This window comes from Equus quagga, chromosome 8 (genome assembly GCF_021613505.1).
Source record: "Equus quagga isolate Etosha38 chromosome 8, UCLA_HA_Equagga_1.0, whole genome shotgun sequence".
Taxonomy (NCBI): Eukaryota; Metazoa; Chordata; class Mammalia; order Perissodactyla; family Equidae; genus Equus; species Equus quagga.
The window spans coordinates 118,854,214-118,868,858 of record NC_060274.1 but is presented as its reverse complement, the minus strand read 5'-3'; the positions used below and the strand labels follow the sequence as shown (position 1 = coordinate 118,868,858).

Sequence of the window (14,645 nt, the reverse complement as noted above, 5' to 3'; positions counted from 1 at the left end):
CCAGAAATTCTGGCTAAGCTGAGAAGCTAGATGCTCCACAGAAATAAATAGGAGGGAGTCCCGGGTCACACGCCAAGATGGGTGGCAGAATTGGTGCCAAAAGCACTGAGCCAAAGGAGTAAGCTGAGAACCAGAAGCCTGAACCAAGCAGGAGCAGAGCCATTGTTAACTGCTGAGCCAAGAGGGTTAGTTGAGAAGCTGTGCCAAGGCTCCCCAGCCAAAATCATGGGGAGAGAGACCAGAGCCAGGATGAGCAAGCACAAAGTCCCCCCTGATGAAAGGAGCAATCTGAGCGCAAATCAGGTGGACAATGGTTCAGACATGGCTTGCTGGTTTTAACTGCTCGTGCCCTGCCTCTGTTGTGGCTATGTCTGTCAATCTTAAACTACGCTTTTCCAAGCTTGTTACACATGGAAGTTGAGATAAATAAAAAGCTCAGATCTTATTAGACTACCTGGCAGATCCTAGTCTTCCTTCCCCACTGGCTGTCTCTTGAATTGCTTCTTACCCAAGGACCAGCAGCACTTCATTTTTAACTCCCATAGTACTGAGTATTTATTATATCAAATTTACTCGCAATTACTAGCATTTATGGAACCCTTATATCTATCAGGCACTACTGTTAAGAGCTTTGCAGTTATCTCATTTAATCCTTCAATGGTCCAGTGAGGTCCTGTACAGATGAACCTAAGGCTCAGAGAGCCCAAGGTCACACTGCTGGAAGTGTCAGTTCCGTCTGACTCCAGACACAACTTTTATACTACACTGCCTCCTTCCTCTCACTACTTTTTATTAGCAGACTCTTTGCTAAAAGGCCTAGGAATGAGTGAGAAACTACTGCAGGTAACCGCTGACATGATGAACTGAACAACCTGGAACATAACCTCCCCCAGAGAACGCAGACGCTTGGGAAGAGCAGTTGAGGAGGAATGAGCAATACTTAAATTCTCTTTACTTTCAGCAAACAGGGTCATTTCCTCTTCTTCAATTGCTCTTACCCAGTCCTGAGAGTCGTGCCTGCTGTTCCCATCAACTACCGCAACCTGCTGTGGGGGAAATTACGCAGAGGGAAAACATCACAGGTTTTTTTCCTTGAAACTTAGGGGAAGGGAGAAAAAAGGCAGAGGAATCCCCAATGGAGAAGAAAACCTATAAATACAGTAACAATGGAATAAAGCCTGCAAATAAATAATACCTGTGTCAAAAGACAAATTAAAGGCAGCAAACAAAAATGGGTCAGATAAAAATAAATTAATATATGCAATTTTTTCTAAATCTATTGCAAAAACACCTTTTTTCCTTAAAGGTAAACTACAGTTTATTAAATCATGATCGTTATTAAAATCTTAAAATCAACATTAAAACACAGCCAACTATTATTACTGGCAGGTGAATCCTGTATCAAGACATACCATCTTCCTTCCAAAGAAAAGAAAAAAGTCAAATATATTTAATAAAACAATTTTCTTGCTGTTTAAAATGAGAAATGTAAAATATGTTCACTAGTCTCAGAAATCAAGAACAAGGAACTTGAAATTCTCTATAAAATAATAATAATTATTATATGCTTATCTCCTAGACTACTACTCAGCAATAAAAAGGAATGAACTACAGATAAATACAATACAGATGACTCTCAAAGCCATTATGCCGAGATAAAGAAGCCTTACAGAAAAGAATACATATTATATGATTCCATTTATATACAGTTCTAGAAGTGAAAAAGAATGAATATATAGTGGGGAAAAATTTCAGAACAATGGCTGCCTCAGGGTGTGGGGACAGGGATTGACCATGAAGGGTCATGAGGAAAACATGTGGAGTGATGGCAACGTTCTGTATCTCACTAGAAATCTGGGTTATACAAGTGTACGCATCTAAAAAAACTCAGCAAATGTATACTTAAGATTTGTGTGTAAATTTTATAATAAAGGAAAAAACACCATAAGCAAATATTGAACTCTAATTACTGATATGCATGTTCAGGCATTTACATGGAAGTACACTGATGTCTACAAATTACTCTGAAATGCAATCCAAAAGGAAGACTAAGAGAAGGATGGACAGATGGACAAATATGTGATAGAGCAAACATAGTAAAATCTAGAATCCAGGTAGTAGACAGACAAGTGCTTACTGTATAATTCTTTCAACTTTGCCATATGTTTGAAAATTTTCATAGAATGTAGGGAAAAATACCTTCATCTATATATGACAAACAGATAAGGAGGCTGAAAAAGGGAGAAAAACTAAAAGGCAGAGTGAAAGGGAAAGAACAGTGAGTAAAGGGAGAACACGAGACAGGGAGTCAGGCAAACATATAAACAAAGGCAGAGGCCGAGGAGCAGCGAGAGCAGGTAGGAGCAGCCAAGGAGGCGCAGGAGGCTCTGAAATGAGTGTCTTGGTCCCTGGGCAATGTGTTCAGTTTTCAACACTAATCTATACTGAATGCTAATAAATGTATTCCATCTATTTAATAGGGGAGCTTTATTCTTTTTTTTTTTTTTTGAGGAAGATTAGCCCTGAGCTAACTACTGCCAGTCCTCCTCTTTTTGCTGAGAAAGCCTGGCCCTGAGCTAACATCGTACCCGTCTTCCTCTACTTATATGTGGGACGCCTACCACAGCATGGCATGCCAAGAGGTGCCATGTCTGCACCAAGGATCCGAACCAGCGAACCCCGGGCCGCCGAGAGGCGGAACGTACAAACTTAACCACTGCGCCACTGTGCCGGCCCGGGGGCCTTTATTCTATCTGAGCAGTTAAAAATGCAACGGCAACACAATACGATAGTTCTAATAAAGCTATACAGAAGGCATTTAAAAGGTAATGTCATTAATAAATGCAGCAGAATATATACATTGAAGTGAGCACTGCTCTTCAAACTTGTCACCAGCAAAGTACATGGGGTTTAGAGCATGATTAACCTGGGTCCAAATCCCAATTTCACCAATAAGTATCCTATGACTTTAGCAAGTTACTAATTTCTCTGAGCCTCCATTTCCTTATCTATGATACAGAAATATTACCTCTCTCATAGGGCTATTTTGAGGACTAAATGAGACCATGTACATTGAAACAACTGGCCCAGCACCAGGTATGGAGTAATCATTCCATATATGTTGTTTCTTATTATTATTCTACTAATGCCACCATTGCTTAACATGGTTTTATGACACATTTTTTTGAGTAACTGGCCAAGCGAAAAAGAGTAACTTGTTCCAGGTGGAGGGAGGAACACACGCAAAGGGACAGAGAGGGACAACAGAAAACAGGCCTCCTTCTCAGGACCAGTGGAACGCAGAGGTTGAGTTTAAGGGTTATGGAGGGAGGGTGAGAAGGGATCAGAAAAAGCCTGGAGAGGAAGACAAGCGCAGAACCATGAAGGGCCTTTTATGCCATGCTAAGGAACTGGGTATTGGAGAGCCATTTACAGGCTCTCAGTAGACAAGTGACATGATCAGAGCTGTATTTTAGAACGAATATTTGACAGGTGACTGCACTGTCCAACTCCAGAAACAGTATTCTCACAGAACATCAAGAGAAGCAAGACATGGACTACAAAAACATTATGACTCCAAAATCTAAATATCACACCTGAAAACACTAGTGTGGTTATGATCACCTAAGAAGTGTGTAGAATGAGAACAGAACCCAGGGGACACCAACATTTAAGGGATAAGCAGAGCAAGAAGACATCCTAAAGGCAAGTGAAGCAGATACGGTCAAAGAGGATCAAATGTGGCAGATATGGATTGAAAAGTATACACTTAATTTAACAACTAAGGAGCTATTAACGACCTTGTCAAGAGCAGGTTCAATCAAATGCTGGGACAGAAACCAAATTTTACTAAACTTATTCTAAAATGGAGATAGAGACTGCAAGTGTGAGGTACACTTTCAAGAATGGTGTAAATGCAAGAAGAGAGAGGGCAGTAAGTAAATGGGAATACACAGTTGAGAGAAGACATGCTTAAGCTGGGAAGAGTCTGACAAATAGCAGGGAAAGAAGTAGGAAGGATGAGAGCTGGAGAACGCCGACCCCACCTCACAACCCGTTTGAAAAGGCAGGGAAGCCTCTATTCTAGAGAGCTGCAGGGTAAGATTTTCTCAGGGGAAAAACTGGGTTAATATAAAGAAAGAATGCGAGGACCGTTCTGTGAAAAGGTTAGGGACGTACAGATTTTTTTTTTTTAAGATTTTATTTTTCTTTTTTCTCCCAAAGCCCCCCAATACATAGTGGTGTACTTTTAGTTGTGGGTCCTTCTAGTTGTGGCATGTGGGATGCCACCTCAGCATGGCTTGATGAGCAGTGCTGTGTCCATGCCCAGGATTCAAACCAGCGAAACCCTGGGCCACCAAAGAGGAGCACACAAACTTAACCACTCAGCCATGGGGCTGGCCCCCAGATTTTTTTTTTAAGGCACTAGAAGACGGGCTGGCCTGGTGGCATAGTGGTTAAGTTTGTGTGCTCCACTTCAGCAGCCATGGGTTCACATGTTCGGATTCTGGGCACAGAACTACAACACCGCTCATCAAGCCATGCTGTGGAGGTGTCCCACATACAAAATAGAGGAAGATTGGCACAGATGTGAGCTCAGAAACAATCTTCCTCAAGCAAAAAGAGAAAGATAGGCAACAGATATTAGCTCAGGGCCAATCTTCCTCACACACACACACAAAAAAAGGCAATAGAAGAAAACTACCTCAACATAATAAAGGTCATATATGAAAAGCCCACAGCTGACATTATACTCAACTGTGAAAGATTGAAAGCTTTTCTCTAAAATCAAGAACAAGGCAAGGATGCCCACTCTTACCACTTATATTCAACATAGTATTAGATGTCCTAGCCAGAGCAATTAGGCAAGAAAGCAGAAATAACAGGCATTCAAACTGGAAAAGAAGCAGTAAAATTATCTGTTTATGGATGACAGGATCTTGCATGTAGAAAACCCTCAAGATTCTACAAACAAAAAACTGTTGAACTAATAAATTTAGAAAAGTTGCAGGATACACAATCAGCACACGAAAAATCAGTTGTATTTTTATACAACCACAATGAACAATCCAAAAAGGAAATTAAGAAAATAATCTCATTTACAATAGCATCAAAAAGAATAAAATATTGGGGGCCGGCCTGTGGCCGAGTGGTTAAGTTCGTGCGCTCTGCTGTGGCGGCCCAGGGCTTCGCCAGTTAGAATCCTGGGCACGGACACGGCACTGCTCGTCAGGCCACGCTGAGGCAGCGTCCCACATGCCACAACTAGAAGGACCCACAACTAAGAATATACAACTATGTACCAGGGGGCTTTGGGGAGAAAAAGGAAAAAAATAAAATCTTTAAAAAAAGAATAAAATATTTAGCAATAAACTTAACCAAGGAGGTGAGTGACTTGTACACAAAAAAACTACAATACACTGCTGAAAGAAATTAAAGAAGACACAAATAAACGGAAAGACATTCCATGTTCATGAATTGGAAGACCTAATATTGCTAAAACCTCCATACACCCAAAGTGATCTACAGATTCAGTGCTATCCCTGTCAAAGTCCAAGCGGCATTTTCTGCAGAAACAGAAAAAAACCATCCTAAAATTCATATGAAATTACAAGGGACCCCAAATAGCCAAAACAATCCTGAAAAAGAAGGACAAAGTTGGAGGCCTTGTACTTCCTAATTTCAAAACATATTACAAGAAAAAAAATTTATAACTATGTGTGGTGATGGATGTTAACTAGTCTTACTGTGGTGATCATTTCACAATACATACAAATATTTAATGATTATGTTGTACATTCAAAATTAACGTAATATTATATGTCAATTATATCTCGATAAAAAAAGATTATAAAGCTACAGTAATTAAAAGTGTGGTACTGGCATAAAGACAGGCTTATAGACCAATGGAACAGAATAGAGAGCCCAGAAATAAACCCTCACATATATGATCAAATGATGTTCAACAAGGATACCAAGACCATACAACAGGGAAAGGACTCAAAATGGATTAAAGACCTAAGCACAAGGCCTAAAACTATAAAACTCCCAGAAGAAAACACAGGGGAAAAGCTTCATGACATTGGATTTGGCAATGATTTCTTGGACACAACACCAAAAGCAGAGTCAACAAAAGCAAGAATAGACAAACGGAATTACAATAAACTTACAAACTTCTGTGCATCAAAGGACATAATCAACAGGGTGAAAAGAGGACCCACAGCATAGAAGAAAATATTTACCAGTCATGTATCCCATAAGGGGTTAAAGAACTCCTACAACATAACAACAAAAAACAAAATGACTTGATTTTAAAATATGGGCAAAGAACTTGAACAGATATTTCTGTAAGGAAATAAAGAAATGGCCAACAAGCATATGAAAAGATGCTCAACATCACTAATCATTAGAGAAATGCAAAACAAAAACACCAGATGCCATATCACACGTTAGGATGGCCACTATCAAAAAAAACCAGAAAATAAGCGTTGGCGAGGATGTGGAGAAACTGGACACTTGCACACTGTTGGTGGGTCTGTAAAAGTGGTGCAGCCGCCACGGAACACAGTATGGAGCTTCCTCAAAAAATGAAAAATAGAACTATCATATGATCCACCAATCCCACTTCTGGATATATACTCCAAAGAATAGAAAACAGCATCTTGAAGACACATCTGCACAGCCAAGTTCATAGCATTATTCAGATTAGCCCAGAGATGGAAGCAACCCAAATGTCCGTCAACAGATGAATGGATAAAGAAAATGTCGTATATACATACAACGGAATATTATTCGGCCTTAGAAAAGAAGAGAGTCCTGCCATATGCTACAACATGGATGAACCTTAAGGACATCATGCTAAGCGAAATAAGCAAGTCACAAAAGACAAATACTGTATGATTCCACTTATGAGAGGTATCTAAAGCAGTCAAAGAAACAGAAAGTAGAATGTGGTTGCCAAGGGCACAGGGAGAAGGAAATGGAGAGTTGTTCCTCAGTGGGTACAGTTTCAGTTTTGCAACATGAAAGAGCTTTGGAGATCTGTTGCATGACAATGTGAATATACTTAACCCTACCGGACCGTATACTTAAAAATGATTAAAGCAGTAAATTTTACATGTTTTTTACCACAATTAAAAAAGAAGAAAATGGCGAAATAGTACCAAAGCATGCAGGAGAAAAGTCTGAGAAAAGGAGGAACAGCAGGACAAGGGGTTTGCATTTTGAGCAGTAACCTTGAATGTCAAGGGCGGAGACAGAGGAAGCGAGCCCTCCAGGCTCCTACCACACTTCTGGTTCAAGCTGCTTTAGATCCAGTTCAGAATGAGGCCTCCACGGTGTGGAGACTTAATGGGCCTTTTTTAAATTCTCAAGACTACACTGGCAAGAAATTATTAGGTACCTTAAAGGCATCTTAAACAGGGGACACACTTATTTCCCTAAATCTTCACCAGCAGTAGAAACAGCAGCAATTCTCAGTGGGTGGGAGGTTCTCCCTGACTGAGCTAGCTGGGGCCTGGACTGGGCGCTCCTGCAAAGGAATCTGGCTCCTGCGTTGGCAGGAGGGATAAGGAGCCTTCCCTTGAGGACTCAGGTGTAGTAAGAAAAGGGAGGAAAAGCCAAACATTATACGCTTCATATTCCATTTGTTAGAACATCTCCTCCACCCTTTTCTTTTTTAGACATTACAAATTTTAAGCCTCTTAGGTCTGTTCTCCTCTATATATGCTAGCTAATGGAATTCAAGTGCTTAGCCTTGAGATTACTTAGAAAAGGGGGGAATGTTCCATCTTCTCTACAGCTGCAAAAAACCAGACACCATGCTGCATGATAAAATTCTCTCCAACAGCGGTGAATTGAGAACGTTTACGAAAGCATCAGTATGACTCTCCTTCCAGTGTGGAGACTTTCCTTCAAAGCCTACCTGTGCTGTCTTCTGTTTAACAAAGCAGTCACTCAGGACACCTGGATGTCAGAGTTGCTATGTATTTAAGATGTAGCCCCGCAGCCCCAAAAGACTGCAATTTGATTGGCTCTCTTAATATCTGTATAATTTTTATACAGAAACTGTTTATTTAAATCTTATTACCATATAAACCAGAAGAGGAGCTCTGGCACTTTCTGCTCCCTCCAGGCCTGAAGGCTAATAAAACGCATGACTCTGCTGAATTCCTTACTCAAACAAAAGGTTTGAAAGTCTTTGTCTCATTTAAATTAACCTAGGCTAATTGGATAGACAAAGAAAGTCACATGTTTGGAGGAAGCTGATTCAGTAAATGTCCAGCAAGGGGAGTGATAATAGATGAAGAGGCTGTAGTGACAAACTGAAGGGATGACATCCCAAGGAGACGAGTTCCAATTCCTGTTGACCACTAACTCGGGAAGAGACTTTTCTCTCTCTAGGCTGCACCTCAATTTCTTCACCTTCTGATCTCACTGGTATGTATAATCTGTCTATCCAGTGAAATCTGAGTGTTAGTAACTCCGGACAGTAGTTCCCATTTCACAGAAGTGGTTACAGCAAGAAGCCTTTGTCTCTGTTTGTGGTTTTAACATTTATTTTTCTTTTACATCACAGTGTTTAATAGGGACAAGCACAGCTGGGCAAGATTTTAACCTTAGGCTCTTTCGGACTGTTCTGTTGTTGGGGGTGAAGGTGAGGTGGTGGGGGCTGTCGGGTATTTACCAGTGTTTTCCATAGAGCCAATGGCCTCCCCATGTCAGCAGGCAGATCCCAGCTGTAGTTTTTTTCCAATGATTTCGAAGTGTTTTAAAGAACACAGTCATCTTCTCCTAGGGATTTGCTAGGTTGATGCAGAAAAAGAAAAAAGAAAAATATAATTATCCAAGGGAAGCACGTGGAGTTCCTAAAGCTCTGTCTTCCATTCTTCCATCCTCTCCATGTTTTCCTTCCCTCACTCCTCTTCCTTGTCACCACTTCTCTGGCCTTTTCCACCTTCTCCCTTCAAGTCTCTTTATCTTCATCTTCTCACTCACCCACCTACCTTGTTTTCTTTCTTTCTTCACTTCTTTCCACCTAAACTATACTTTTTCTCTATTAAATTAGAAGGAAGCGGGGAGGGACAGAAAGAGAGGGAGGGACTTCCAGGCTCCCTGTTTTTCTTTCTTCTTGCAGTCTCACTACACCACTGTTTCAGATCATTTGTCTATCCATTATACATAAGGGACTCAACAACAAATTAGTAATGTAAAAGGATCATTCAAAACAGAGGAAAACCGCTAGGCCCTCAATAGGAAAAAAGGCAGAGCACATGCACAGAAAACTCAATGAAGAGGAAATGCACATAACTCTGTTAAAATGCTCAACTTCCTGACTAATCAAAGACAGGCAAATTACAAAGAACTATCACTTATTCACTTACAAAATTAACAAATTTTTTTAATGACTTTTTTTTTTGAGGAAGATTAGCCCTGAGCTAACTATTGCCAATCCTCCTCTTTTTGCTGAGGAAGACTGGCCCTGAGCTAACATCCATACCCATCTTCCTCTACTTTATACGTGGGATGCCTACCACAGCATGGCTTTTTGCCAAGCAGTGCCATGTCCACACCCAGGATCCAAGTGGCAAACCCCATGCTGCCGAGAAGTGGAACGTGCGAACTTAACCGTTGCACCGTTGCACCACCGGGCAGGCCCCTAACAAATGTTTTAAAATGATCATATTCAGTGATGACAAAATGAGATAGACACTCTCACACACTCCTGTAGGGAAGGCAAATTAGCACAACTTTACTAAAAAACAAAGTGACTATATATCTTTATTCTGTTTTCTTCATAGCACTTAGCATTTAATGATCCCCATTTGCTAATTTGTTTATTAGCTTTTCCCACTAGAATGTAAACTCCATGAGAATAAGAAGTTTGTTCTGGTCACTGCTGTATCCCTAGTGCCTAACATAAGATCTGGCACATAATAGCCATTCAAGAAATAATTGTGAATGTGATGGGATTCAGGACACACTACCCCAAAATATGGCAACTTGGCATACTGAATATTTTGAGGTGAAGGAGTGTGAGAAAATGGCAGAGGCAGAAATGTCACTCTGACTTCCCCCCTCTCGCCCTTCTTCCCTGAAACAGGTCATAAAATCCTCATGTGAGGGATGCCCTCTCTACACACAGATGAAAGGAGCATCCTTATCTGCAAGGACAAAGGGATGCCAAGAAGAATCCTAACAAACAGGCCTTGCTAAGTTTCCTGGTTTACTAGTTACCTCAGACTCCTCCAACTATCATATTCCTCCACAACTACCCACTCCTCATCAAACCCAACATAAAATACTCAGGTCTCTTTCTTTGGGTCTTCATTTCCTTATGAAGGCTCCTGTGTCACATAAAACTTATATTAAATAAACCTGTATGGTTTTCTTCAGTTAATCGGTCTTTGTCAGTTTAGTTTCCAGACCCAGCTAGGGACCCTAAGAGGGTCATGGAGAACTTTTTCCTCCTCTACATTAAATTTTTTTCACTAAGAATTTTTGCTGAATTAAGCAAGATAAAAAGGCATATATAATTGGTATTATTCCAATTATGTTCAAACATGAACATAAATGGAAAAAACACCAATAGAAATAAACACAAAAAAATTTTAAGTCATTCCCTCTTGGTTGTGTGCTAATGGGTGACATTTATTTTATTTTTTAAATTGCAATGTATTTTCTAAGTTTTCGAAAATGAATATAAATTATTTTCTAAACATAAATATTTAAAAAGAAATTTTTTATGACTATGTGTACATGATGTAAATAGATCAAGAAAAAAAATCTGCTTTCACTGAAGATTTTGGTGTTTATATTACTCTTTAAGCACAAAGACTTTTTTTGGTGAGGAAGATTGGCCCCAGGCTAACATCCACGCCAATCTTCTATTCTATCTGGGATGCTGCCACAGCATGGCTTGATGAGTGGTGCTAGGTCTGCACCCGGGATCCGAACCCGTGAACCCCAGGCTACTGAAGCAGAGAGCACAAACTTAACCACTATGCCGCCGGGCCAGCCCCCAAAGACTCTCTTCTTGACCTAACTTTAATCAGGCTCCTCTGATCTCTCTGCCGGACTAGGCCCAACCTTGGGCTTCCCTCTCTTTCCTTACAGAATCCAGTTTGAGCAAGAATCCTGCTAAGTTAGTTTAAGGAAAATCCCCCACCCTGGATATCATATCACCCTGGTCTAGCTTCAGCAAGAATTCTACTGAGCCATCTAACAAGACGCCCCCTTACTGCTCGTTTCCTCTTAGCAATTTTCCATCCACTGACCTCCACCCTGCTCCTTGGCTATAAACCCCGACTTGTCCTCATTGGAGTCAGAATTGAGTCCAACCTTGCTCCCCTTCTGCAAGACTCCCACGGCAGTGGTCTCTACGTCCAGGGAGATGCCTCTCTCAATCCCTTGAGTAAAGTCTGCTTTACCGTTCTTTAACAAGTGTCACTAAATAAGTTTTTCTTTAACACCACCATTGGTTAAAATTCCTCTCAAGGCAAGAAACACTCTTATCACCAAAATGAAAGCCAGTGCAGGGAGCCCAAGTTCCCATGAATCAGGGACAGTCCAGGATAGAAAGGAACCCAAAGGCACATCTGATAATTAATCACCTCTCCATCTGGCCCTAAAGCATTCAATCATTCAACAGGCCTTTAATAAACACCGACATGCTGGGCTCTGTGCTGGGTTCTAGACAGGCCTGTATTCTCTATGCTCACTCACAACAGTTAAACCAACAATGACAATACAATCACACAATTTATGATTGTAATAGAGTGGGAGGAATGTTGAGGGGTAAGCCACAGCTTTGTGAGAGTCCAAAAGAACAGACCAGACATAGACTGGAGGTGACACGGTGGTGCAGGGTCCTGCATGGTGGTGGAAGTCTTCCTAGAAGGTATGACAGTTATGCTGAGACTTGAAGCACGAGGAGGAGTTACCAAGGAAGGAGCTACAGAGACTGACGTGTACAAAGGCAGAAAAGATAGCAAGCTGTGTTCAGGAAACAGGTGGGTAGCCAGGTGTGGGGGAGCAGAATTTGCCACCTCAAACTGTGTCTCTTTGGCTTGATTATTTTTAAGAACAAAAGACTCTGAAAGAAACTTTGACCTTCCCCCTAACTGCCTAAAAGAATTTCAGATAGAAGGCCTGTTTCAGGAAGGAGCTAATACCATAAGATAACTGTAATGTAATGTAAAACGTGTCTCTCTGGTCACATTGCCTAGAGAGGGCACAACAAACACTTGTTTAACAAACATTTACATTTCCATCTCCATGTAAGCTGCCATCCTCCCCTCTGAAGTCCCAAGGCCCTACCCCCAACATCCTCCTTTGTCTTTGGCTAAAGATGGTACTTAAGATGGTGGCTTCAGCCATTCTGGCAAGTTACTCAGTTTTCCTGGGTTTCTCCCATGTATACATGTTATTAAACTTTGTTTTATTTTCTCCCGTTATTCTGTCTCATGTCAGCTTAATTCTTAGACCAACCAGAAGGACCTAGAGGGTAAAGAAACTGTCTTCCTCCCCTACATAGGCATGGATAAAGAACAGGGGAAATCTGGGAGAGTATCTAGAACAAGGCCTCTCAAACTCCAGTGTAAAACGTGTTAAAATGCAGAGACCTTGTTAAAAATGCAGAATCTTGGTCATTATCCCCCAAGATTCTGATTCATTCTGGTTGGGTTGTCATTTTCACTTTTAACAAGTACTCCCACGCTTTTAATGGAGGTCCCACACTTTTGAAAGAAACAGTGGTCTGGAGATAAAGGGTGGAGAGGGAGGGGAAGTTGGGAAAAGATCAGGAAGGATCTTGAATTCACCCTAAGGCCTTTGATATTATGAAGATGAAAAATCTTGAAGGGATTTAAGTGAGTGATATGACCATATTTGAACTGTGGAAAGATCATTTTGTAGAGAATGGAAAACAGACTGGACAAAGCTGAGCTTAAAGCTAGAGAGCCAGTAAGAAGTTATTACCATAATCTCTAGGCACCTAAACGAAGGAAAGAGCAACAGAGAAAGACGATGGATTTGGGAGATCTTCAGAAAATAGAATGTGGCAGCACTTGGTGATCAATTCATTACGGGAGGTGAGAGAGGAGGAACCAAGCCAAGTTGGTACTTGGGTGACTGACTGGATAAGGATTTCAACCATTTGATCTGGAGCGTAGGTCTGTGGAGAAAGGTAGTGTGTGGAGTTTAGGATACTGAGTGTGAGATGCCTGTGAGGCACCCAAGGGGAAACAGTCAGTGGAACTGTGGATTTAGCAGTTGGAAGCCAGGAGAAACTGAGTAGAAGGTAGATTTGAGACTTGTTGGTTTGAAGAAGGTCAAGTTTGAGCGCAGATAAAAGTACCCAAGGGGAGGGCAGAAAGGGGGAAGAATGCCAATAAGAAGTCAGAGAACAATCTAAGAGTCGATACCAGTCTGTTTTAAGCCCATCCATGACCCAATAGAACTCCCTTTTTGTCACAAACGATTCAGGTATTATAAAAATAATGTGGGATCATGCAGACACCTAAGGTAGTGGAAAGAGCCCTGGTCCAAGGGGTCCTGAGGCCTAGATTCTAGTCCAGCTTTGTCACTTCCCGCTAGCGAGAGCCCGGGTAAATCATTTAACCTCTGCCTCTATTTCTTCGTTAAATGAGAATACACCACCTGCTCTGATTAACTCAACTGTCTGGAAAAATCACACCTGAGAGGGCTGTGAATGCACTTTGTAAATTTTGTGTATTTAAGCTGTCATCACAATACGCAATATATTAGCTAACAAAGTATATATTCCTAAATATCCAACAGAATTCCTATTCCCCAATCTCAGTAGAAGTCTAAATTTTCTACCTTCAAATTAACATCCTTCGTCTGAAAAGCAGGGCTCTTCCCCAAAACCTTCCAATTCTGTGTTCGACCCTCCTCCCCTGTAAGGCGGGGGGTTTCTCACTAGACTGTGACCCCTCATGGGCAGGTTCCGTCTCTCTCCATCTCTAGCCACAGAACCTAGTCAAGCGCCGGGAATGAATGAACCAAGCCATCCCTCACTCGATCAGAAACTATTCGCCCCATTTTGCAAATGAGTAAGCTGAAGCCCAAAGGGAAACAGTGCGGACGGGTCACACACGTCGGGCGCCACCGCTCTGGGGCAGACCCGCGGAGAGCGGGCCGCCCGCAGCGACCACCAGGGCCCCCGCCGCCCCGGCCCGGCCTCGCCCCCACCCCCCAGCCCGGCCGCCGCCCGCACCGCCGTCCCCACACCGGGCCCCCGCTGGCCCTGGCCGAGCGCGGCTCCGGCGCCTCCGCCCCGCGCCCCCGGGGACCCGCGCTCTCGTCCCTCCCGGAGCCCGGCGCTCCGCTCGGCGACCCAGCCCCGCCGCACTCACCCCGGCCGGCCCCGCTCTCCGCCCGGCCTTTCCTGTGTGCTCCCTCAAGCTTCCCCGGCTCGTTGCAGGGAAACCGCTGCCGCCGCCCTCGGGTTCCGCGCAAGGCGGGCGCGGTCTGCAGGGGCCGCCGCCCGGGGCCTGCCTGCATGTTCGTACGCTCGTTTATTCATCCAGTCATCCTTTCATCCATCCATCTATCGCTCAACAATATTTTATGGAAAGCTTACCAAGGCAAACACTGTTTTAGGACCTGGCACTAAATCGGAA

At 42.4% G+C, this 14,645-nt stretch overlaps 1 protein-coding gene across 2 annotated transcripts in view; it reads right to left on the bottom strand.

The window, feature by feature from the left end:
- The window catches only part of AGK (acylglycerol kinase), an 87,280-nt gene extending 72,853 nt beyond the window's left edge, over window positions 1-14,427 (bottom strand). The window contains exons 1-2 of one of the 2 annotated variants that reach the window (XM_046670086.1): window positions 14,379-14,427; window positions 8,687-8,804 (exon numbers count right to left, since the gene is read on the bottom strand). In XM_046670086.1, coding sequence (XP_046526042.1) covers window positions 8,687-8,787 — 101 coding nt within the window. In that variant the 5' untranslated portion in view covers window positions 8,788-8,804; window positions 14,379-14,427. Of the gene's footprint in view, window positions 1-8,686; window positions 9,422-14,378 lie in introns of those variants that run through there. The other variant, XM_046670085.1, reaches the window with a different exon arrangement.
- Between the last annotated feature and the right edge of the window lie 218 nt (window positions 14,428-14,645).